The sequence below is a fragment of the Cheilinus undulatus genome, linkage group 16 (assembly GCF_018320785.1).
Source record: "Cheilinus undulatus linkage group 16, ASM1832078v1, whole genome shotgun sequence".
Taxonomy (NCBI): domain Eukaryota; kingdom Metazoa; phylum Chordata; class Actinopteri; order Labriformes; family Labridae; genus Cheilinus; species Cheilinus undulatus.
This window is the reverse complement of record NC_054880.1, coordinates 5,262,894-5,289,079: the sequence shown is the minus strand read 5'-3', so window position 1 is coordinate 5,289,079 and position 26,186 is coordinate 5,262,894. Positions and strand designations below refer to the sequence as shown.

At 40.1% G+C, this 26,186-nt stretch overlaps 2 protein-coding genes across 3 annotated transcripts; one reads left to right on the top strand and one right to left on the bottom strand.

The window, feature by feature from the left end:
• Window positions 1-213: 213 nt before the first annotated feature.
• Window positions 214-7,314, bottom strand: rps18 (ribosomal protein S18). The gene is made up of 6 exons (XM_041808949.1): window positions 7,192-7,314; window positions 5,147-5,245; window positions 4,362-4,448; window positions 3,329-3,430; window positions 1,407-1,498; window positions 214-340 (listed from the first exon to the last, which is right to left on the bottom strand). Exons 1-6 carry the CDS (start codon window positions 7,192-7,194, stop codon window positions 265-267), a joined length of 459 nt encoding a protein of 152 aa, XP_041664883.1. The 5' UTR covers window positions 7,195-7,314; the 3' UTR covers window positions 214-264.
• A 5-nt stretch (window positions 7,315-7,319) lies between these two features.
• Window positions 7,320-26,103, top strand: vps52 (VPS52 subunit of GARP complex). Of its 2 annotated transcripts, none has more exons than XM_041808796.1 (20): window positions 7,320-7,598; window positions 9,660-9,738; window positions 10,038-10,090; window positions 10,230-10,305; window positions 10,499-10,566; window positions 11,828-12,003; window positions 12,086-12,236; window positions 12,846-12,946; window positions 14,059-14,191; window positions 14,356-14,413; window positions 15,456-15,589; window positions 16,220-16,375; window positions 17,169-17,287; window positions 17,567-17,690; window positions 17,767-17,862; window positions 21,112-21,219; window positions 21,337-21,402; window positions 21,553-21,664; window positions 22,269-22,387; window positions 24,123-26,103. In XM_041808796.1, the coding sequence occupies exons 1-20, from the start codon at window positions 7,500-7,502 to the stop codon at window positions 24,267-24,269; spliced, it is 2,175 nt and encodes a 724-aa protein (XP_041664730.1). In that variant the 5' UTR covers window positions 7,320-7,499; the 3' UTR covers window positions 24,270-26,103. The 2 variants fall into 2 exon arrangements, with proteins under 2 accessions (XP_041664730.1, XP_041664729.1); XM_041808795.1 differs by having other exon boundaries at window positions 9,657-9,738.
• Window positions 26,104-26,186: the final 83 nt, after the last annotated feature.

Here is a 26,186-nt window from a genome sequence, read left to right as displayed (position 1 = left end):
AAATATGGATATCACAGCTTAACTTTACAATGCATGATGGGTGACTTACATGTGACTGTCTGCCAACTTTACAATGTCGACCTCAATGGGCACCAGAAAGCTGCCCTGCGATGGATGACTGCCTGTATGAGACCACCAGAGGGCCATTCATCCTAAACATGTGCATCTCTGACCCCAGAATGACAGAACTGAAGTGAAAACACCAAGAGAGACTGATTTTTGACAACTGTGGTGTTTTATTGAAACAAAGGGAAGCAGGGGAGTTTACTTCTTCTTGGACACACCCACGGTGCGACCACGACGGCCGGTGGTCTTGGTGTGCTGACCGCGCACACGCAGACTGAAAGGAAGAACAAGAGCAGAGTTAGAAAAACACGTTAGATTAGACTATGACTGGCTGTGAAACTGATCTGGCCTAGGATTAATAAAGAAAAACCGCTTTAGACTGACATAAGCAACACCGTCAAACCCTCATCTGTACTAAAGCTGAGCAATTCATCAAAATTTAGATTAAATCGTAACATGCAATTTTCAAATCACAGGTGTAATATTCCTTTAACCTGAAGTATCAAAACACAGTTACATAAATTAGATATTTGTTCAGAATCATTCAGCCCTACAATAAACCACTTACACTTCAGCGGCACTCGGCTGAAGCCATTTCCGGCAAATAATGAGCAACCGGTGACCCTGCACGCTGATCTGTTTCCAAATGTTTTGTTATTTTCCTGCGACATCCAGAAGACAGCATGTGCCTTCTGCATTCCACGTGACTGCAGCATGATGTACCAGCTGTGGTGTCTTTAGATTCAAGTATTTGCTCCAGGAAAGGCTCTCTCTGCATCGATTATCCTCCAATGACCCCAAAATTATGTTAAAGTCTGATTTTAGAGACATGAAAACAGAGCAGTCAAGCTTATAGATCAAGCTGTCCGTTTCTCATCATGCATTCCTCATGGTTTAGTGGGAAATCTGCCATGAATTCAGTTGTTTTAGTTCTTTGTTTTCAGAGATCAGGAAAAAACTCACTCCTAGATTTCAGGCGACAACACGAGGAGTCAGGGCAAAACCTCATAGGGCAAAACAATCACTGCTTTCAAAGACACCAGTTGGACTTCTATAATTTGATTGCTAATGAAATCTATAAACCAGTATAAAAGAATTGATGAGTGGCTGATAAGAGACAGTAGGAAGGAGGAGTGAACGTGTTTAATCCCTCTGTCCTCAGCTCTTTTTATGTTTTAAAGGCATTTTTTGATTCCAAAGTAGATTCATCAGCTGAAACTCTGGGGTTTTGTTACTCTTTAAGGATCAGACTTTTACAAAGAGGCTCAATCGATGCAGAGACTTCATGTTCGCTCAGTCCAAACTTTCAGACCAGATCGGTCTGGATCTTGATCTCTTACCCCCAGAAGTGCCTGAGACCACGGTGAGCCCTAATCTTCTTCAGCCGCTCCAGATCTTCTCTCAGCTTGTTGTCCAGACCGTTAGCGAGGACCTGAAGGGGAAAGGACGGACAACGGGTTTTTCATTTTGGTTCACCAAGACCTAACCGTGATGAGGTTTAACAACATGGTTCATGTCTAAAAATATACGAAACCAAGACAGAAGAGTATCTGGATCAAGTACTATCATTGCAGATGAAGTAATCACTCCAGCGTCACTGAAATGCTATTAGCCTGGCTAATTTTGTCTCGAAATGAAGAGAGGAGGCTATAAGAATGAAAAAAAAAAACTGTGAGTCCTTAAAGTCCTGCATTTAAGACTTTAATTCTGGCTGAATTCATTTATTAACTTTAACTTTGAGATCCCCCAAACACCCTGTGTGAGGCCACGCTGGCTGGAAATATGACTACGACAAAACTAAAAAATTAAAGAAGTTGGCATTGCCTATATTAAATCAAGTTTGCTACACAGAAATGCTCAGCTCTGCATATTTCATATTCACTTATCTGATGCACACTTGATGAACATCGATGTGAACAGATCGAGTTTGGCTGTATAAAAGCAGGATACTGATGTTTAGATGGCCTGATTAGAAGCAGAAAAGTTGTTTTTTCTGCAGTAGTTTACATGAGCCTTCTGTCAGTCTGCCCTGAAACCACGTTCCTCCTGCTTCCATAGAACATGATTCTCAACGTCGACAATGCTGTCTGTCTAAACCACAAACACCACAACAATCACAATATTCTTTGCATCTAATCGTACATCTTGCTCTATCTCTGGACATTTTCAAAAAAACGTCTCAAGCACCAACTGTTCACCACAGCGTACAGTCTTCACTAAACCACCACTTACACTCATCCGACCCCTCACATAGTTTGTCCATGTCTATGTGTTCCTGTAAAGCGTCCTTGGTTTTCTTGAAAGGTGCTATATAAATTCAAGATATTATTATTACATCTGTCAGCATGATGGGTGACTTACATGTGACTGTCTGCCAAAATCAGAGAGGTGTGTTGGCCTGTAATGTGGCATGTTATAGAAACAGAAACGCCTTCAACCGTCACAGACATTCTTTTATTCAGTAAGGCGTGAACATAAAAACAGTCCTGTAGGGCTTTGTTCAGTGGTTTATGAAAACTTTACAAAGAAGTCAGGCTCTCCTCTTCACCAGTTTAACACAATGCTACAGTTACACCCAAGCACTGGAGCATCCATGAGCATGCATCATGGTGTTGAGCTGCCAAGAGGCTGCTAAACTTTGAGTATTCCATATCAATTTGACCTGTAAGGATGAGGCAAATATTCCACACTTAATTCTTAAGTTAAACTCATGCACATGGATTTAAGTTTTAAAATTCATGTCCCTATTGAATGAGAAACGCTAGCAAGAACCTGATCGACTTAAAGTAGACAGTGTCAGGGTCCCCATGCTTCGTGGACTCTCCTTTCAGGAAAAGAGTTTGACATCAACATCAGAGTGTCTGGGGTCAACCAATTATCAAGGCTGATGGTGGTATCAGTATCTGCGCTTTTCTTATCCCTGTGGCTTTATTTGCACTCTCCAGTGTCTTACCAAATGTCCTTTACACAACACAATCTGATTGGTTCAATGTCACACAAGTATTGGCCAATCATTTATTCCTGGGTGCCAGTGACACAGTGAGCGGACGGCATCACTTCCTGTTTTCCTGCTTCTTCTGTGTACTCTGATAGACCATTAGCTAAATTCATTTTTTGATCATGCCATTTTACTTTCGCTTCATTTTGTACATCATAATAAATGCCTATCAAGCCCAAATATCAGTCTTGTGACAGACTAATAATCTGTATTGTTCCTGAATAACCAATAAGTGCGGAGAGACTTTTCATGGTGTTAGCCTACCTGGCTGTATTTGCCATCCTTGACGTCTTTCTGTCTGTTGAGGAACCAGTCAGGGATTTTGTACTGGCGAGGATTCTGCATGATGGTCACCACACGCTCAACCTGATGAATACAAAGAGGTTTTTTACACAGGGGGAAAATAACATGCAGAAAACAGACTGTGACAAATCATCTCCACAGACAACAGTAATTAGTCATTAAACACAGAATCTGCACCGTCTTAGCACAAATAAATCTACAGGAAGAATGACTTTGATTTCAACAGCCTGATGAACTGAATTTAGGGGCAAAGATAGCTGAACAGTTAGGTCGCTCGCCATGGGAGCCACCAGTCTGTAGCTCCTTTTCTGTATGTTATTCCTTATTTTATAATCCCTGTTTCACTCTATCTACCATCCTTTCTCTTTACAGGCAAACAAAGCCTCTTAATCATTTTTAGTCAGACAAAGCTGGTTGCACTTTACATTACAAGGTCGAATGCACGATTTCTCTCCTTTAGTAGGTCATAACTGTGCATTTAAAGTATACAGTTAAGTAAATAAAGCCTGTGGGGGCTGGTTTGACTGAAAACACTTCAAATTAAAGGCAACAAGTGTAAGGCAGAGGAGGGCAGTAAGCTGTGAGTAGGCTGAAATATCAACTACCATATCCCAGCTAGATTCAAAACTGCATGATAACAGAACTAACAGCGCAACACAACTGTAAGACTCCAAAAACAAACAAATGGTAGTTTATATACCAGCTACTCATCTTAGATTTTACAGCAATTCATAATACTGACTGATAAAATTGGCAGTTCATTCAGTCTGACAACATGGAAAATTAATTCACATCTTTGTGAGTTATCTAGAGGAGGGTTGGAAGAGTTTGATCCAACACATTAGCAGCCCCAACAAACACGTTTTAGTTCAACTAAGTGACATCAATGCCAAGCACGGAGGCAGCACCACCATGAATGACATTTCATTTTTCTCTACAGCTGTAGGTCTGATGTTTTCTGAATCTTCTACTGTTACTGGAGGGTTTGCCTCACCTCCTCCTCAGTCAGCTCTCCTGCCCTCTTGTTGAGGTCGATGTCGGCCTTCCTCAGGACGACATGGGCGTAACGTCTGCCAACACCCTGAGGAGAAACAGAAAGGTTATTACTGCTACAGAAGTAATACATTATAACATTACAAAAATTAAACATCAAAACTCAAGGAGTATGAAAGTGCAGATCACAAGAAGGGAGTAAAAAGCTCAAGGCATATCTAAGATACTCAATATTTCAGTACAGTTGTCTAAATATCGGACACGTCTATACTTTGAAATGCCACACTTTCTGCTGTTGGTTCTCAGTAAGTTTTAAATCCCATCAGCATCTCATAAAATTACGCATTAACTTCATTGTCTGGTGCAGACAGAGCAGAGGAGAGGAGAGAGACAGCAATGCCTCATGGTCCTTAGTCTTTACTGACCAACCTGCAGACTTTTTACTGAGCTTTACATCACAACATCAACACAGATACCCGTACAAAATCCTTAATTACAAAATACAGAGAGACCGGGATCAGTGCAGACACTCCTGCTGGATTAAGAATCATGCAGGGGAAATATTCTATTCTTTTAATGTAAGTTTAAGGAAATTCTTCACTTTGCCATCCAATGCAATTAATAATGTTGTTTTAGTATTTGTTAAGACTCAAATGTGAAGGCTGGACACCACAACTAACTAAATTAACCTGTTATGGGTGCCAAAGAGGGTCGCTTTTTGTTGCCTTGGCATCAAAACAGTATATCAAAATTCAAAATCATGCAGCTTAAAAGAGGACATTTTACCTTGATGGCAGTGATGGCGAAGGCGATCTTCCTCCTACCATCGATGTTCGTGTTCAGAACACGAAGAATGTGCTGGAACTTCTCAGGGATGACCAGAGACTGAAAAAAAAAAAGAAAATGTACAGGAATGTTAGGAGAGACAAGGATTCCAGATGGTGCACCAAAGATTATAAACAACGCAGAAAAACAATGCCTGACAGAAAGCTTGAACCATCACTGATCTCCTTTACTTACTAAGATTCTTCTAAAATTCACTATCAAAGACTACAGAAAACTAATCTCTGATTATTGATCTGCAGATATACAGTCATGTGCATAAGTTTCAGGCATGTAGGGTGATAAAGGTTCATCACGGGCCCTATGTGCGACAACCCCAGGCTGGAGAGAAGGGAAGAAGACAGCCAGAGTCAAGCTCCACATATTGAAACACACCCCAGGTGATGTTGGGGCCCTCTGGACATCCACGACATGACTGGGGGCTCACAACTTTACTACCTGCCAAACAGTACCCCAGGCCATACTAACTCACCATGTCCACCCCCTACTCCACCCTAGACTGTATTTTTTCTAAAGATTATTTTCCCATGCCCCTGGTAATATAAAAGGGCATCTCGAGCACAACCTGGGTTATATTTATACTCCTTCCTATCCGATGGTATCCTCAGGCAGCTTACTCTCCACATCTACGACTATTGCGGCCTCCGTTTTCAGCCCCAACATGCCTAAAACTTGTGTACAGTACTGTATGTTATTGGTTATACATGTACACTGAGTACAGTATCTGCTAGTGCGGGGAAATTCATACAGTTTTGATTTCAACTGGGGTACAAGCATGAAAACATAACTGTGAATTACCAATTACTGCGCCACATGCTGGGTTACGTTTGTTTTGTCCACAAATTTTGTCATGTGGTAAATGTTTCACTTCTTTTGGTTGTGAAAGTAGTTCATTGTTGATTGTTGTTATTGAACATAATTATTTTTCTTAGTTGTGTTTATTTCCACTTATTTATTACTAGCTTGTCATAGCTTTATCAGGAATTTAAGTTTAATAATGACATGCATTGCAGATGCGAAATCTATGAGTAAATAGCAAAGATCCCAATGTCAAAATACGTCATAATCAAGCAGCCCTAGTATTTGCAGTGTTTCATGAGTATTTAGGTTTTGAGTCTGCACTTGCATCCTTTCACCAAAGCTTAAATTAAGGGGGTACATACCAAAATAATAGGACAGATGCTTTTGAGAAGAATGAATTAACTTCAGCTCCAGCACACCATCTAAATTGCTCAAGTAATATGCCTATTAACGCAATTTCAGCAGATTGTCGGAGTCTGTCTGCAATTTTGGGGATTAACTACAAATAAATGCCCCACATTAAGTGCCTTAGCATTTTTTCCTGTTCTGATATCCAAACCTCCAAAACTACAACCCTCAAGCCAATGGTGCTTTCTGTGCACTGTAAGCAACATTTTGGCTCCATTAGGTACCCAACTTAGCACTGGCTCATCTTTTGCAGCCCCTTGAGCCCCTCAAAAAGACTGAAACACACAAAGCTCACTGTAACTGAAACCAAAGCCATCTAAAATCTGTCATGTGTGTTTATCAGTTTAACACGCACTTTATAGCATATGATCTATCAAGCGTGCTAACACTGAGGATACTGCTAGTTAGCTTTACCAGCTAGCCGCCATGAATTATAAGTGTTGTTGCGATATTCTAGTGAGTTGAAACGCTCTGTCTAGGAACATTTCAACATTTAACCGGGATTTAAAAAACATTAACGCGGATTTGTTTACGAAAAGCGTCGCTGGCTCGGCGGTTATCGCTAACAGTTCAGTGAATCGGTACACATTAACACAGCACTGACAGCATACCGGGCTATTATGTCAATTTCAGCGACTTATATCCAAACAATTCACTTCTAATCCACTCGAAAGGGTTTTATATTTAACATAACGAGTTACCCTGCAATTAAAAAGTGTAATAAGCACTGGATGACTGCGGATTACAAACTATTCCAGGTTGATGAGATTTGTACTCACCATCTTGGAAGTACGTTCCGTGCGAAGAGGAAGCGGCAGAGATCTCGCGAGAGCTTAACCCACTAGCGAACGGAAGACATGCCATCGCTTATATTTGTCCGAAAAGAAACCGCTGGAATAAAACTGAATTAACATTACAGGGTTAAAAAGTGCGCCAAAAAAATTAACATGTAAACGTCTTAAGCAATCAAAATATTTTTTATGTATTCCAATTGTAATTATTTGCTTTTCAGCTGGGAAAGGACTCTTTTGTATTTCCAGTGACGTGAAGGCGGAACGTTACATTCGTAGTTTCAATAAACGTTAGCATGATGGCGGAGGAAGCTTCTTCGGCCGTTGGAGCGGCTCCCGATGTAAACACAGCTGGAAACCAGACAGATATCGCCATGGCGTATCTTCAAGACGAGGTGATGTTATCACTTCCATTTAAATACATTGTTCTGCATGAAAAAAACTTAAATATTTAACGTTTGACTTCGCTGTGTCATGCCCAGAACAAGTCGACGTATCAATGAACTGGAACGTCAGATTAAAGCTTTGTGGAGCGTAACGGTTAAATTAATTATGTTTTATTTGTATTAAATACTGTTTACTCACATTTTGGACGTTGACCAAGTTGACAAAAATGTAATTTTACAATCTAATTGTTATTTCCGGCTAATGTAGCTGTTAGCATCCTGTCATGGCACAGCAAAGCCCGATGACTTCCTGAACACATTCAGTGGTTAAGCAGTCTGTCAGCCAGAGTTGCCTATCAATAAAATTACAATATCTATGGGCTTTTTTCCAATGAGCAAATCATTCATATATAACTTTAAAAGGCCACAACAGTAAAACTTGAGATTTGAGAGTTTAAAGGAAGAAGCAAGACTTTTTAAAACCTCATTTTTAAATTTTTTTTGTTTTGGTTTGTTTTTTTTGTTTGTTTGTTTGTGTTTTTTTTTACAGTTTGAACAGTTGCTCTGGTTAAAATTTACTGAATAAAAAGTAAAAGTCAAAATTATTTAATTTAAAGATTACTTAAGTACTGAGTAACCGCTGAAGAGTTGTACAGTGAAATATGATCTTTCCTTATTGGCAAGAACATCAGCAGAATAGATCTCCAACCAAGTAGTCCAGGTAAAGTCACACCTCTATAATAAAATATATAAAATAAAATGTAATTGACACCATTAATTTGACTCATATACAGTAAAACTGAAAGTTTATTTTGTTTCCCTCACTTAACCCATCTTTGTAGCTGCAGTAGGACCCCCTTCAGTTTTTATTCATATTAGGGCTGGGCAATTAATCAAAAATTAGATTAAGTCGCAATATGGCCTGCTGCAATTTTCAAATCGCAAAACATGCAATATTGCTTTGACCTGAAATGTGTGTCAAAATGCCAGTTTTACATTTTTTTTTCTTTTGCAGCAGGGATGTGATGCATGACCTGTCATACAGTCATTCAGGTGCCATTTTTTAGAATTGTCTACAAAAATTTCTCATTTTGTGCTTTTTTCTTATAAAATATAAGAATGACAAAAACTCTTCAGTGCAAAAGTTCATATCCAATTTGCAATACAAGTCAAAATCATCAGAATTTGACACTTTTAAAGAATTGTTCAGCCCTTGTTTAGGCATATAAGAAATGTGAGGAATAATCGCATATCAAATCGCAATTGCAATATGGGGGGGGGGGGGGGGGGGGTAGCAATTAGATAATTTTCCAAAATTGTTCAGCCCTATTTCATATGTCTTTGTTTAAAGAAATCAAGTATGCAGAGGCTACAAGTAGCCTATAATGATGCACTGAGATATTACTGAAAAAGACCAAGATGGTGCAGTTCACGTTTTCTTAATAAAACTGATGTAAAAATGTATCTGCTGACTTGATTCCACTGGGTAAAAAATCATTTTGGCTCTGACTGACGTCAAAGAGTACTGTTAGATACATGTCACCATTATGGAAACATAATCTTGTTTATGCTTTTTCATATGGAATGTCATTTATTAACTTTTATGCTGCCTTTATGAAAACATGCATGTATTGTTCTGACCTTGTATGTGTTGTATTATTTTTTCTTTCTGGACCTAGAGTCTGTAATAAAGTTTTGAATTGAATTGAATTGAAGTGAATAGATCAGTTAAAAATGCCAGGGAACAGGTTGCAAGCCAAAGGTGTTCATTCCTTCACTGAAGCTGTTTGGCTGAACTGCAAAGTACCTCTATTTATAAATACCCTAACTATTTATTTAGAACCATCACACACGTGTTTTTTTTTTTTTTTTTCCTTCATGTACAAATATAAAAATGTTTGTACCCACTTATTTTTACCACATTTGTTGTACCAGATGGCATAAAGTGCCTCTTTATCATTTCAAACACCCCTTTTTGCATTTATAACATAGAAACCCACCACTTCAACAAAGCATGTCCAAAATGATTAATTATATGTGATGTTGTGTGTGTGTGTTTTTTTCTAGAAGACTGATGGAGACATCGCTCACCTCAACCTGGGCGAGCTAGACCTCACCACTGATGAGTATATCCTGGATGAAGTGGACAGTAAGCTGTGCATTTATTATGAGCTGATGTCACATTGGAGTCAGGATAAAACATAGATAAATACAGACACTTGTGAGCATGACATCAGCATTAACAATTCAAAATATGTGTCTGAAACCTTTTGAATTTTTGAAATTGTCAGTACAGCAAAATACTTTCAACATGCCGTGTCTACATTAAACTTTACTGTTCTCATAAGCTGTTTGTTTGCATGAGGAAAAATAAAATACACGTAAACACAACCCAAAGAGTTTTTGTTCGATGTTAAGTTTGTAAGGAATGTTTTTTCTTTCCTGCAGTTCACATTCAAGCTAACCTGGAGGATGATCTGGTGAAGGAGGCGTTAAAAACGGTGAGAACATCATGACATTTAAGTTTGATCCACGGATTCAGAAAAGACTAGTGTTAAGGCAGTTCTTGTGTGATGAATTGTGTGAGAAAATCCTCATTTTCTGTGAGGCATTAATGTGACGGCGATGTTTTTGTTTCAGGGTGTCGACCTTCGTCAGTACTCCAAACAGGTAGAGTCTGAGCTGCAGAGGATTGAACAGGCCTCTATCAAAGATTGTATCCTTTCTGATCGAAGTTTGACTTTAAATGATTCTGTGGGGATGGTTACAGCTCAGACCCATTTCTAAGTTGTTCCTATTTTATTTTAAACTTGTTTTATTTTACTAAATGTCTTTGTTTGAAGAGGATTGAAAATGCAAACAAAGAAAATGTGCTGCTGTTTTTGTTTCCTTGACTGTTCATGTGCCAGACATCAAGGAGAGTCAGAACATCGCTCTTCTGCACAACCAGATCACCGCCTGTGACTCCATCCTCGAGGTAAGATGAAACAGCTTCATCTTTATCCCAGAGTGCACTGTATGATAGACAGCAGCTAGAAAGAATACACAACAGCCCTCTTTAAACAAAGACAGATTCTTAGTTTTTTGTCTCATTCAATAACAATATAACAAAAGCTTTAATTCTAAATGGATTGGGTCCCCCTGTCAGCGAAGGTGTCCTTCTCCCAGGTGAAGGAGTTCAAGTATCTTGGGGTCTTGTTGATGAGTGAGGGTAGAATGGACCCTGAGATTGACAGGCGGATTGGTGCAGCATTGGCAGAATTGCAGACGTTGTGGTGAAGAGGGAGCTGAGCTGGAAGGCAAAGCTTTCGGTTTACTAGTCAGTCTTCATTCCAACCCTCACCGATGGTCATGAGCTCCGGGTAATAACCGAAGGAATGAGATCACAGGTTCAAACGGTTGAAATGAGATTCCTCAAGAGGGTGTCTGGGCTCAGCCTTTGAGAAACGGCATGGAGCTCAGTCATCCGGAGGGAGCTCAAAGTAGAGCCGCTGCTCCTTTGACTTGAAAGGTTCAGGCACCTGATCAGAAAGTCTCCTGGTCGCCTCCCTGTGGAGGTCTTCCAGGCCAGACGCCAGCTGGGAGGAGATCTCAGGGTAGACCCAGGACTTGCTGGAGAGCTTATGTAGCTCATCTGGTTTGAGATGCCTCAGAATCCCCCAGGAAGATGTGGAAAATATCACTGAGGAGAGACATGTCTGGGCTGACTTACTTCACCTGCTGCCAGGCTAGATGGATGGATTTTATTCAGACAATTCATTTGAGCAGTAGAGAACTCAGAGTTGTAGCCTTGGTGTAGTTTCACATTAGAGACCCAGATCCAAGTACACTTGACCTCAAAGTCTGGTTCATTTTATAAGTGTCAGAACAAGTGAGCAATACTCAGGCATCATTGGTCCACCTGAACAGGTGGTCTTATGCAGCATTTGTGCAGACATGGGCATGGTATGCAGGAGATTTGAATGCAGCCATGCTTGAATACTGGTCCTCATCAGCAGGTAGAGTTGACAAGGGCAGTTCTTAAGTTTTTCTAACACGACATGCCGGATAGCCTGTTTCACATCTCCATGGCATGGGATGTATTTCACATTCATCAGGGATTTTATGAACCTGTCACATTCATTTGGGGCCAATCAGAGCAACAAACCATAATCTGCGGTCTTTTGTTCCTGCCTTCACCCTTGAGGTGGTGTAAGATTTTTTAAAATTCAACATTTATTTTGTGTTCTTCCCCTCAGCGTATGGAGGGCATGCTAAGTGGCTTCCAGAGCGACCTTTCCTCAATCAGCAGTGAGATTCAGACTCTGCAGCAGCAGTCGGTCAGCATGAATGTCCGGCTGAAGAACCGGCAGGCCGTACGCAGCCATCTCAGCCAGCTGGTGGACGAGCTGGTGGTGCCTGGAGCCATGATCTCGTAAGTGGGACAGAGAGAGGACGTGAAGAAAGCAGTTTTTGTGTTGTAGAAGTTTGTCTGACATGGTTTTGCATCCTCACAGCACCATCCTGGACAGTCCTGTGACAGAGCAGGAGTTTCTGGAGCAGCTGCACGAGCTCAACAACAAGATCAACTTCGCCAAAGAGCTGAGCTTCAGAGAGACGCTGGCCTGCTCCGACATCCAGGACATCGTGGACCGCCTCAAACTCAAGGTGACGTTCAGAGGGGGACGGTTTGAAGAGATTCCTTAATATATCAGCTAGTTACAGAAGCCCTAAGGAGACCTGCAGTATATATTTAAAAAGCTGTTTACTCATTTTTTAATTATCCTGGTTCCCAGTCAAGGCCTTTCTGTGCAGAGTCTGCATGTTCTCCCTGTGCATGCATGGGTTCTCTCTGGGTACACTCTCTGGGTACACTGGCCTTCCACCACCAAAGACATGCTTGCTTGGTGAATTAGTAACTCTAAACAGTCTGGATCTCTTTTCAGTCCAAATGTCCCTGATTCAAGCAGATACTTTACTCCAGTTTTCACCCAATCCTCATAGAGCAGTCTGCAATGTTTTTTTTAGCAGAGCGGTCATGTCACATCAGTGCATACCCTCTGTTGTGTTTAGCTCCACTCTTTTGGTATGAATAGGTGTGCCTGGCATCCCTACAGAAGGGTGCCAAGAAAGTGGGACAGTACAGGTCAGTACAGGTTCAGTCGAGACGGTCTATAAATAGCCTATCTAATTCTAATTCTCTTCTTTTCCCTCCGTCCCTCAGAAATAAGACTCCAGCTCACATTAACCTGTTTGAATGTCTGTGCCTCCTTGCAGGCGGTGTCAAAGATCCGAGAATTCATTCTGCAAAAGATTTACTCGTTCAGGAAGCCGATGACGAACTATCAGATCCCACAGAATACTCTGCTCAAATACAGGTGAGAAAATACCTGATCTGTAAGTTCTGACAGAGATCGTGAGGGAAGAAAGGTAAAAATAAAAGGCAATTAGTCTTCTTAGTCTAATAAAAAATGTTTCCTTTCCATCTGTAGCATACAAATAAAAATGCAACATGAATAAGTACGTTAGGAAGTTTTGCTTGTGCTTAATATAGATATTTAGCCAAAAGGAAGGTGTGATTGATGTTAAACAATGAAGTAACAAACTACATGAAGCCTGTCGCTACTCTCGAAAATAAAACACTCCAGTTTACTCTACTGACAGGAAAATTCAAGCAATTATTTTTATTAGAAACTTCAAAGATTCAATAGAGCTAAATCAAGAACGATTATGCTGGAAAATATTTTTTTTAATTGTTCTTAATCAGTGCTAATGCATCATTAAAAAGTATTATAGATATTAGAAATTTAAGCCCATAAAAGTTGTATTTTTACCTGTGAACGGTCTGAAATTTTTTTCAGTGACAATGGCTAGTTTTTGTTATTGTTATTTTTTATTTAAATTTTTTTGTTGTGTATTCACTTGCCTTACTGACAGTTAACAGCATTTCTACAGTGCATGGTTGCCTCTCTGCTTTAACTTTCTGTAGGTGTTTTTACAGTGCATTTCCATGGCTGTGATGTGTCAACGCCCTGCTCTCTTTTTACTTTGAGACGTACACCATGATGGCGTTATAATACATCCATCAATTTGCAGCATGTTTCAGCATTACGGGATGGCAAGATCTCTTCACAGCCAGAGCGGGTATAGAGGGCTCGTATAGAGGAGGTGTCACCTCAACCTCACTCTTAACATCTCTGCAGTCTTCATAGTGAAGCCAAAACATCACTGGAGCATATCATGACTTTTAATGCACCAAGCTTAAGTTTTAAGGAGTTTAATATACCATAGCTGTTATTTTTACTACAATAACTACATAAATGTGTCTTAATTCTGGTCTTTAAAGGCTCTTACAATGTCTGTCCTGACTAAAGACTAAAAATATCAAAGAGAAATAATCTTGAGGGATTTTTTTCCTAATGTCTTGTTTTATGTTTTCTGAATACATTATCACCTGTTCTCTTTTTTTGCTTTCTTTGTCCTGTTGTAGATTTTTCTACCAGTTCCTTCTGGCCAATGAGAGATCAGTGGCGAAGGAGATCAGAGACGAGTACGTGGACACGATGAGCAAAATCTACTACAGCTACTTCAAGTCGTACAGCGGCCGCTTGCTCAAAGTGCAGGTCAGTGGACATATTCCTCATAGACAGGAGCGCACAGTACACCTGGTGCAGGACGTCCTGGCGTGCAGTTTAGACATCTTTTGCCCCCTCATTCTGTTGTCTTGTCTGTCTCACAGTTTATATAAAAGCTCTGATATCTGAAGTGATGTTTGTTGTGTCTGCAGTACGAAGAGGTGGCAGATAAAGACGACCTGATGGGAGTGGAAGACACGGCCAAGAAAGATATCCTTTAAATCAAGCTGGGTGTGCTTCATTTTAGTATTCAAGCACCGTGGATATTAAAGGTGAAACAAGGACATTTTGAGATTGTTAGATTTAAAATTTGTGAGGAGCAAAACCTGGGTATATACTTATATCAGAAAGTCTTCTTTCTCTCTTAAATTAACAGATTCTTTCATATTTTTAACGGCCTTTAATTCACCTTTATACTGCTGAATTTTGAAGTCGCTTGGAACTCTACAGTGCCCTTTACATCTGTGGGTCTTCACTAATTACTCATCCATGTCACTGACTCCTGTATGAGAAAACACAACTTAAAAAGCTGAAAAACAGCAACCACTCTAATGTTTTTATTGCAGTTTGAATCTTAAATGGAGCAAAAGGCATGACTGAACAAAACAGACATGTTTGAAAACTGCACACTTATAGAAGCCCTCTGAAGACATGCACGCATCCCATTTTATTCCATTTGGCATGACAACATGTACATTCTGGTGTTTTTCTGGAGATCTTTTAAAAAAGCGAAGCTAAAAGATTAGCCAGACTCCTTTCAGTCTCTTCAGTTGTTACACATCATGCTTTAAGGTCAGGCAGAGTTCATATCAGACTTTTGAAACCCCCAGTTTGACAACCAATAGCTTCATCAGAAACATTAAGGTGATAGAGTTCCCGCGTGGAATACTTTCTATCTCCCAAACGTGCGTAAAAACATTCTTTCTGTCTGTGTGCCAAACCACCTTTCTAAACACAGGTGTTAGGTTGGGAGGAGGCCAGGACATTGAACACAAAAGCAAGGATGGCTCCTCTCCAGCTGAAGGTTTGATCAGACGCTTCTCATTTCCCTCTGACACACAAACACGGGGACCAGCTGTGTCATACTCATACTAATTATGCTGCTTAGGCGTGCGTTGTACGTTTTTGTGCAACACCTAGTCGAAGAATGCATTGATCACAGATGGGCTTATTTAGGACTAATTAGACCCACCAACGCCCCAGCTTGTTCCCTCAGAAACTACGCCTTAGGCTCCTTGACTGCCTGCTGCAGGTTTTTTCTCCAAACCCTCTCTGAAGAGCAGAAACACCATCTTCACTCTGGGTCAGCGGGGGGCCATCCTCAGTCCTGCAGAGCTGGAGGGGCCGATCCTCGTCCCTCACACAGCCCAGAGAGGAGACAGTAGGGTGAGACATCACAGAAACACCAAACAGCGGTGTTTTTGTACATTTTTTAGTCTATTCTAATGTTCTCGTGTTAAAAAAGGCCTGCTTTTATTTGTATGAAGAGTTTTAACCACCCCACAAGTAACCTTCTAAACAGATTTTTGTTCTTGTTTTAATGAAATACTTCTTTTCTAATTCCAGTCTTTCGCTTTCACATCTACCAAGCAGACCTGAAAATGTAACCTTGTCATGTATTTAGGGCATGTAGAGTGTGGCATTTAAACAGGTATAATTTATTCCCATATAATCAGAAAGTAAATTATCTCACAGAAAAGAAGAGTGCTGACCTAATTGTGATAGACTAAACGAATGAGTAGTTGCAGGATTCCAGGTGAAACCAGGACTAGATTACAGAGCGGGAAACCTAAAAACCAGCTTTAAATCGCTCTATAATTATTCTAAAGATCTCTGAAGTGTAGGAGAGGTCACTGCAGGATGTTCCAGCATGCACCGAGCTACCAAAGCAAACCGCTGATCCACACTGACACCTTGTGGATTCTTCTGAGACTCTTCTGTAAACCTGGACTCTCAGGTTTGATAGCAGAGTCTCTTTAGACTGATGGATTTATTCTCCTCTTCTGTCTCTTTCAGTATCCGTATGAGACGCTGTTTCGCAGCCAGCACTACGCTCTGCTGGACAACGGCTGCAGAGAGTTCCTTTTCCTCTCCGACTTCTTTATGGTGGCAGGAAACTCCGCCCTCGACCTTTTCAACAGCATCATGGGAAAAACTCTCAGTATGTTTCTGGTACGTTTGGAGCGCCGCTTAACAAACACCAAGTAAACACCAATGAATCTTTAAGTGTTTGAAGGTCTTAACATTATTTTTTTTTTTAAATTAAGGTCTTTAAATGTCTTAAAAATCTTGTTTTGAGTTTTGATTTTTTTAATTTCAGCTGGCAACAGAGACATGAATGAGTACTTGATCAAATCTGTTCTGGAAATGTTGTGTTTTTCTAACTAAACTGGACTTTTAAATCCATGTAAACATGTATGTCTAAATGAAAGTGCATGGAATCTGATTTATAGAAGTTGGACGAACACCTAAATCAGGGGCTCCCAAACGTTTAAGCCCGTGACCCCAAAAACAACGGCGTCAGAGACCTGAAACTTGCATATTAGGTAGTTTTTATAACTTTTACTGACATTTAATCACATATATCACTAGAAAACTATGTTTTTTAAAAATTGAACTCATTTTAACAATCTTTTTTCAATGAATAATACAATTTATGATTTTGAATCATATAAAATTTTTAGTTGTTTTTTGAAAGCATCCGGCGGCCCCCTCTCCCGACCCCCAATTTGGGAACCACTGACCTACATTATGTGGTTGGTGATCGATTAGGGAACGGTTTGTGGGACAAAGAGTTATAATTATGTGAAATACAAAATAAAAAACTTGAAATCAATGGGAGTCATACCCATTGATTCTCTTTTAAACTATGGAAAAAAAAGACAGATGCTACAAAAAATTAGTTATCTCCTTTTTTAACCCACCAGTTGCCTCTAATTAACAGCATTATCTCTGTTTCTTCCAGAAAAGCATGTCCACGTACGTGTCCGACTGCTACGACAGCATCGCCATCTTCCTCTGCATCCACATCATCCTCCGCTTCAGAGCCATCACGGCCAAGAGGAACATCCCGGCTCTGGACAAGTCAGTGACCCCTTGATGAACACGTCATATTTATTATAAGCGTAAAGAAAGAAAACTGCACGCAGCTTTCGGTTATGAAATGCATAAAAAGTGTAGTGGTTGTATGTGGGGTTTTTTGTTTGTTTTTTTTTACACTTCAAAGGACATGAACCATACTAGGCTAGAAAAACCACCACCACCAAAAAAAGGGCTTCCTAACATCTCTTTAACGAGCTGGAATGGGACAGCAATGAACAAACCTAGCCCCCTAGTCCTCATTCAGGGTTTTTTGTGTGTTAGGTACTGGGAGGCGGTGCTGGAGCTTCTGTGGCCGAGGTTTGAGATGATCCTGGAGATGAACATCCACAGCATCAGAAACACAGACCCTCAGAAACTGGGAGTACTGGACACCAGACCACACTACGTACGTTGACATAAACACAAACAAACCCACACACAGCTGCTCAGGCCGCTGTAACAAGGGTTTTCCTGTGTTTCAGATCACTCGTCGTTACGCAGAGTTCTCGTCGGCTATCGTCAGCATCAACCAAACGTTCCCCAACGAGAGAACCAACGCCCTGCTGGGACAGCTGCAGGTCTGATTTAACCTGGCACACAATTAAAGGCTGGGACTTCTCTATGAAACAGAAAATGTGGCACAGCCAATAGTAAAGTATGATAATAACACTTTAATTAAAACTATGGTTAACTGTAATCAAGTGTAATATGAAGATCATCATGTTCCTGATTCTTCTGTCTGACCTAAAAAGAACTGGAACATCAGAGATCGTTCAAGTTTAATTTCTGTGCCACTAGGTCAGAGTCATCAACATTACACTGATACAGAGAGTCTTTCCTTACATGTTTACCAGCAAAGATTTTAGTTTGAAAAGAAGCAGGGGCAAATACAACCACAGTTCCAAAAAAGTTAGAGCGCTGTTTAGAATGTAAATAAACACAGAAGTCAGTGATTTTCATTCTCATAAACCCATATTTTAATCACAATAGAGCATAAACAATGTATCAGATGTTGAAACTTAGACATTTTACAGTCTCATGACAAATAATAGCTCATTATGAATTTGATGGCAGCAATAGTCTCAAAAAAGCAGGGACAGGACCATGTTTACCATTGAGAACAGCTGACCCCGTTCTGTTGGTCCAGCCTAAACCTATGGTAACTTATTTTTTATGTCCAAAAACGTGATAGTGACATGATTTCATGCAGCAGTAGAGAAATCCCCATGGCAAGTCATGACTTCTAATAGGGTAATGCAAAGTGTGCTTCAACAGCGACACATGCTAGATTTCAAAAGGGTAAAGCCAATTGTGTCATATTTGATACCAAGTTTTATGAACTCTGTCTAATCAACATGATCAATAATTTCCTTTAAAACCTTTTGTAAACAGTCTGATAAATGATAAAAATGCCCTTCAGCGGATTATCAGTTGCCAGAAATGCCTAATGTGATACAAAAAATACATTTAGGTGACATTTTATGGCATTTTTTCTTTGTTTGGATTTTCGTAGAAGGTTAATTAAGCATCTCAGTTCCAAAAAAGGAGAATTTTCTTGCTATTGTTTGAGGTATCAGGCTTAACAGGGTGAAGTGCAGAAATAAAAACATTCTTATTTCCTACGCCTATTTTATGTCCTATAAGTAATAAAATAGCTGGACATAAAAGGAGAAACAGAAATCATGGAGGAACCAGCAGCAGGCAGGAATTTTAAAAAGCCTCCATCTGAAACAGGGCGGTGAGTTCGACTGCAATTTTCAAATCAAAGAAGGCTCAGTATTTCTTTGAGCTGAAATGTATTTTAAAATATCAGTTAAGTACATTTTCTTGGGCAGAGATGTTCTTCTCTACACATCAAGCAAACACTCAAGTTAATTTTTTTTCTAGAATCATTTGCAAAAATCCTAGTTTCTTTGTTTTTGCATACTTCTGTCATATTAGATATGATAAAGATGTAAAATCATTTCCTTCAGTACAATAATTCACACTGAATTTGTAATGAGTCTAAATCAGTGGTTTTCAAAGTGTGAGGCGGGTCTTCCCTGGGGGCGCCACAGGACTTCAGGGGAGGCGCAGACCCATAAACCAACTTTGCTGTGTGGAGTAAATGGACAGATTAATAGTTACTACAAAGACTATACTAGAGTCAACTATTAAAGTTAGGATTTTCCTGCAGTGGCCCTGATGATGCTCAACGTTGATGCTGTTTAACTGGCAAATAAGTAAACCCTGGGGTCATTCTGAGTCAAAGCATTAAGTCAAGGGAATTTTTTGATAGGAGGTAAAGAGCAATTTTGGTCACTCAAGGTAACTGAGACATTTAGCACCATTAAACACTAAAGCAGCCTCTGCAGGTGTTCGGCACCAACAATGATCAAAAGTGAGCACCAGGCAGGGCTGAAGGTGATGATCTGCTCTCATGCAAACTCATGGTCCCCTCTAAATTAAAGTGCAGAGCATAAAAATCAGACGGTATTGGCAATAAGCTCATTAGTGAAACTAAATAACTGATTTTCAGGGTAAGATGGATGTTTAAATAATCATGCAAACAAAAGTATCAACAATGTTAGAATGTTAAAAATAAAAATGTTTACAAATGTTTGAAAATATAGTTTTACTTTTATTTGTAATCCTATTTTTTATATTGGGGTGTGGGGGCTGCAGAATAAATGATCTTTTCCTAGGGGAGGCTCACTCGCCCATGCTTTGAAAACCCCTGGTCTAAATGATCCCACTTAGATATTTTTTTCTGTTGCGTTTGTTATAATATAGAAGGATTTATTGCTTGTTTGTTGAAAAACACATAAGATGAGGAACTTGAAAAATAGCTGCTTATGAAATTAAAGCGGTCTGGCCCGGTTTGGTTCAGTCCAGTTCTGTCACGGTTTAGCTCATCAATCTTACCTGTGTTTCTTTAGTTGATGTCTGTCCAGTCTCTCTTGTTGTGATGGGAATTCATGTTTTATTGATCCAGATCATTGGGCTCAGCTCAGTTGAGCCAGTTGCTCATAAAGGCTGGAGGAAAGGAAACTCAAAGGAAAGGAATAAGGAAACTTATTCAGTTGATAGTACATGACCATTTCAATTAAAGCATGTTTGTGACAAAATTTGGAATGTTTTATGTATTTAAGAGGCTCAGCTTGCCTCTTTGCTCAGTACTAGACTCATCTCCCTTCATCTGGACGAACGATGCTAGGAGGTCTGCAGGACTGTGTAAATTTTGATAGTCCTCCATGCCAAGTAAATTGGTTAAACCATGGATAAAAACACTTTTTTGTAAAGTGTAGGGATCGTACTCAGTGAATGTAGAAATTTTCTGCTTATAACTGCAGCATACAGGTCCATTTAAAGCCATAAAGCACTAACTTTCCTCCGTTCCCATTCATTCCTAATGGCTGCTCCTCTCTTCCTGACCCCCAACGAACCCTTATTTGCGGATATATCGCGCACCCCTCTAGCAGTAGCTTTGAAAATGAAGAGTAAAAATATGAAGAGTAAAAAGTAATAAGGCAGGAAAATGTGGGAGACAATATGTGTAAGAAAACAAAGTTCTCCTGTTCTTTGATAGAGAGGAAATATTGAGACAAATTCGCCTTTTAAAATCAGGTTTTCACAAAAAAAGGCCTTTGTGCTTTCTTCTTTTCATGCATTTACCCTGAAATAATCAGCACAATTTTATTAAAACGATGTTCTGTATTTGGACTTTAAGATGTGGAGGTCTGTTAAAGAACAAGGCTATAAACCAGTGTTTTTAACTGACTGAGACGCCAGCGTTCTTTTAACAAACTGACTCAATGGAAAGGATGTGAACATTTGTTTTTCTCCAGGTGGAGGTGGAGAACTTTGTGCTGAAGATGGCGGCAGAGTTTCCCTCTAGAAGAGACCAGCTCATCTTCCTCATCAACAACTACGACATGATGCTCAGCGTCCTCATGGTGAGCTGCTGGAACCTGCACATCTCACCTGTCTTACATGAGAGGCTTTCCTCTCCCCCTAACCTGTGGAAAAGAAGAACATGAGTTAAATTGGTTGTTTTTCTCTCGTTCGTCCAGGAGAGGGCAGCAGATGACAGCAAAGAGGTGGAAGGTTTCCAGCAGCTGCTCCTGGCCAGGACACAAGTAATTCAAGTTATTCACATGTGACTTGAAGAGCAATTTAACCCTCAGACCAGTTGTTATTAATAGGAATCATTATTATTACTGCCGTGCTGTCTCAATAAGGAGTTAAAATTATGCTTCACGAGTTGAATCTCGCCTTTCCTGTTCTAGGAGTTTATCGAGGAAATTCTGTCCGCCCCATTCGGAGGCATGATTGCCTTTGTAAAGGAGGCTGAGGCTTTGGTGGAGAAAGGGCAGCTAGACCGACTGAAGAATGAGGAAGGTGACAGTCTCATTTACATACAGCCTGTTTGATGTGTTGATGTGGTTACACACAGGAAATCTCCACATCCTCCTCATTGACTGGATTGTTCCTGAATGACTCATAAAAACAGTGACAGCGAGCTGGTTTCACTTCATTGTTTACAGAAAAAACAAAACTGAACCACTGATTTATGAAGCTTTCCCTCAGTTTTGTTTCTCTGTCAGTCTGAGGCGAGAGATTTCTAACTCACCTGATCAGATCAGTCTTATCCCCTCACAGAGTTTTCTCTAGAATTGACCACAACACACAGGAACATGACCGGCCATCACATAAAGGAATAATACACATAGAAGTATCAGCTGACTCCTAATTGTTTCACCCTGTGTGCTTTTTTATCTTGTGAAAGAGAAGCAGATGATACAAGGGTTTTCTTCTTTCTTCTGCTTTTCATTCAAAGTTTGAGATTTTTGTTTGTAATTGTTTCCTTTTGTTTGGTCGATCAGTGAAACAAACTTTAAAAAAAACATTAAAACCAGATGTTATCTGAGCAGAAGTCTTTGTAATCAAACTCACATCATTCATTTTTAACCAGAGTTTATAACCATGTTTGTGTTCCTGTCAGCTCGGATCACTCAGCTTGTTCGGGGGTTTTCCAGTACGTGGAAACAGTCGGTGGAGGCCATGAGTCAAGATGTGATGAGGTCCTTCACAAACTTTAAGAATGGAACCAGCATCATACAGGTGAGACGGACAGCAGATAGGTGATTCACTGCTGCTACACTGTTAACAAGATTTAGTAAGTACTGGCACCCCTGGATTTTCCAGAAAATACACCATTTCTCCCAGAAATTGTTGCAATTGAAAATGTTTTTGGTATACATGTTTATTTCCTTTATGTGCATTGGAACAATATATAAAAATCTGAAGATAAAAAGCCAAAATTGACATAATTTTACACAAAACTCCAAAAATGGGCCGGACAAAATTGCAGGCACTCCAGCTTAATATTTGGTTGCACATTCTTGGGAAAAAATAACTGAAACCAAACTCTTCCTATAACCATCAACAAGCTTCTTACACCTCTCAGCTGGATTTTTGGACCACTCTTCTTTTGCAAACTGCTCCAGGTCTCTCAGATTTGAAGGGTGCCTTCTTGCAACAGCAGTTTTGAGATCTCTTCATAGGTGTTCAGTGGGATTTAGATCCCGTTGCTGGCCACTTCAGAACTCTCCAGCTTTGTCTCCAACCATTTCTTGGTGCTTTTTGAGGTATGTTTGGTGTCATTGTCCTGCTGGAACACCCATGACCTCTGACACAGACCCAGCTTTCTGACACTAGGCCCTACATTGCGTCCCAAAATGTTTTGATAGTCTCCAGATTTCATGATTCCTTGCACACAGTCAAGGCACCCATGTTTGACTGTAGGTACTGTGTTCTTTTCTTTGTAGGCCTCATTCTGTTTTCTGTGAACGGTAGAATGTCATTCTTTTCCAAAAAGCTCTACCTTAGTCTCATCTGTCCACAAAATGTTCTCCCAGAAGGATTGAGGCTTACTCAGGTACATTTTTGCAAACTCCAGTCTGGCTTTTTATGTCTCTTTGTCAGCAGTGGGGTTCTCCTCAGTCTCCTGCCATAGCGCTTCATCTCATTCAGATGACCACGTATGGTCCCAGCTGACACTTTTGCACCCTGAGTCTGCAGGACAGCCTGAATTTGTGTGGAAGTTGACTGAGGATGTTTATCCACCATTCCAACTATCCTGCGTTGCATTCTTTTGTCCATTTTTCTCTTCCGTCCACGTCCAGGGAGATTAGCCACAGTTCCATGGGTTATAAACTTTTTGATTATATTACACACAGTGGACAAAGGAATTTCAAGATCTCTGGAGATGGTCTTGTAACCTTGAGATTATTCATAATTTTCCACAGTTTTGCTTATTAAGTCCTCAGACAATTCTGGGCTCTTCTTTCTCTTCTCCATGCTTGGTGTGACACACACAGGCACACAACACAAAGGTTGAGTCAACTTTTATACATTCTAACTGGCTTCAGGTGTGATTTCTAGATTGCCAACACCTGTTACTGCCACAGATGAGTTTAAATGAGCATCACATGGTTGAAATAAAATGATTTACCCACAGTTGTAAAAGGGTGCCAATAATTTTGTCCAGCCCATTTTTGAGTTTTGTGTAAAATTATGTCAATTTTGGCTTTTTTCTTCAGATGTTTTTGTGTTGTTCCAATGCAGATAAAGGAAATAAAACATTTGTAATTGCAACAATTTCTGGGAGAAATGGTGTATTTTCTAGAAAAATTCCAGGGGTGCCAATGACTTTCGTCCATGACTGTACTATATATATATATATATATATATATATATATATATATATATATAAATAAATACATGGTATCGTGAAAACCCTAGTGTGTGTTCATGAGTTTTATAACAAGGCGTACTTTCCTGTTTTCCCCTGCAGGGCGCTCTGACCCAGCTGATCCAGTACTACCACGGCTTCCACAAGATCCTGAACCAGCCGACGTTCCGCAGCCTGGCCGTCCGCTCCGAGCTCATCAACCTGCACCACCTCATGGTGGAGGTGAAGAAGCACAAACCAAACTTCTAACATGGACACAGGGATCTCAGCCCTGATGGAGGAACTCTTTATCGTCGAAGCAGACAGTTTTTAAAACAGAAAATCGCCCAACATCTGGAGCTGCTGATTCCACCTCATACCTTCTAGAACAATGTCTGACTGTTTAAAGACTTTTCTGCAGCATCACTCCCATCTGAAACACAAAAATCACATCATAGGTTATTGGGACAAGCAGGTTTCCTCAATGAATGTGAACCAAGTCAGATGATAGATTTATTGACTCTGTACAAGCTGCATGTCTCTTAAATTCAGTTAATCAGCTACATAACAGGTTTGAATCTTTGATTTTGGTCCTGGTCTGTTTGATGCTGGTGGTTTCTGTTGTTGGTAAATCTGTTTAGATTGTCTTATACACTAAAACAAAGCATTCACCCAGGGTTCTCTTTGGCTCTTATAGCTTGATACTTTCACAACAAATGTAAAATTCCTGAATCTAATGTTTGCTGTAAGCTGCTGATTGAACCTTCAGAAAAGTTTACAGCCTCAAAGACCTCACACTGGCGATTTTGTGTTGTGATCAGTAATTGATGAGGCTTAGTAACTTTACTGTGAACAGGACAGCAACCCTGCTAAAACTCGGCATCCAGCAGAAAATCACACTGCAAATACTGGCTGCTGATTACCGAATGGTGAGAGTACAGGGTAGATTTGTGGCAGGGCAGATTGTAGAGATCTTCTAGGCAGTGGACGAGTGTGAGGCCCAATGATTTGTGTCAATCATCTTTGAGTCAGAGTGGATGCTAGTGCAAAGTTTGAAGAAGAATCCTTAAAGTGTTTCTGAGATGTTAATCTTTCAAGACCCTAACCCATTAAAAACATTTCTATGAGGAGCTGTGCATCTCATGAGTGGAACAAGCTCAGTTGATATACGTTCGTCTGACTTTAGACCAGGTTTTACAGGGTTTAAGCTCATTTTACACACCCATGGAGCACATGGGGAAAGAGAGGGTGAAGACATGCAAAAACAGTGCAAGACCAGGATTTGATCCTGCATGTAGTGCATGGAGGACTATAGCCTATGTATGTTTGCCTGCTCTACCACTTCAGCTAAACCAGCACCCAGGCCAGTTTTCATCAGCAGCTGTATGGAGGAAATCTGCAAAGGTAGTCGGTCTAAGGTCACCAATTAACACAGCCACTAATTAAATCAATACACCAGGAATTTTAGGTATGTTAATGGTGGAAAATTTTGGGGAAGTAGAGCCCAGACGGTGCTAGTCTGATCATGGATATTCTGTTTCTCCATGTTTGCCCACATCTTACACATCAGGTATGTGTTGTTTATGCCCTGAGCGCTCTGTTGTGCCCTCTTGTGGTGTCTTCCAGTAATGAGTCGTGGTTTAGCAAGTATAAGAACACTCATGATGTAGCCGTATGTCTGAAACCTAAACATACCGCTCATAATGATGTAAAAACTTAAAAAAAGTAAATCAGAGATTGCACATTTGTAAGACTGAAAAGTGAAAATGCTCATCTAAAATATTCCTGTTTTTGATTAAACTAAAAAGTACAGATAGTTAATCGAAGCAGCTATGAAAAGCCCAAACTTGAACCATGAAGAGGCATGTTTTTGTATTCATGTGTGCTAATTTCTATTTACTCCAGCAGAAGAAAGGATTAACTGATCATTGTTTTAACTGCACTACTGAGAGAGAAGCTCCTTACTTGAATTGATGTTCTTGTGTGTGTCCTGCAGCTTCAGTGAACCTCAGCAGGAGAGAATAAACCTTAAAAAGGCAGAGGTCAAATGTGTTGCTGTATTTTTCTTATGATCGAAAAAATCAAAGATAAATTTGACCAATCAGTGAGCGAGTCTGTGCCTTTATTGATCTGTGTACATAGTTCATGGTGTTGCATTAATTCTTGTGAATCTGAAGTCATTCTGGT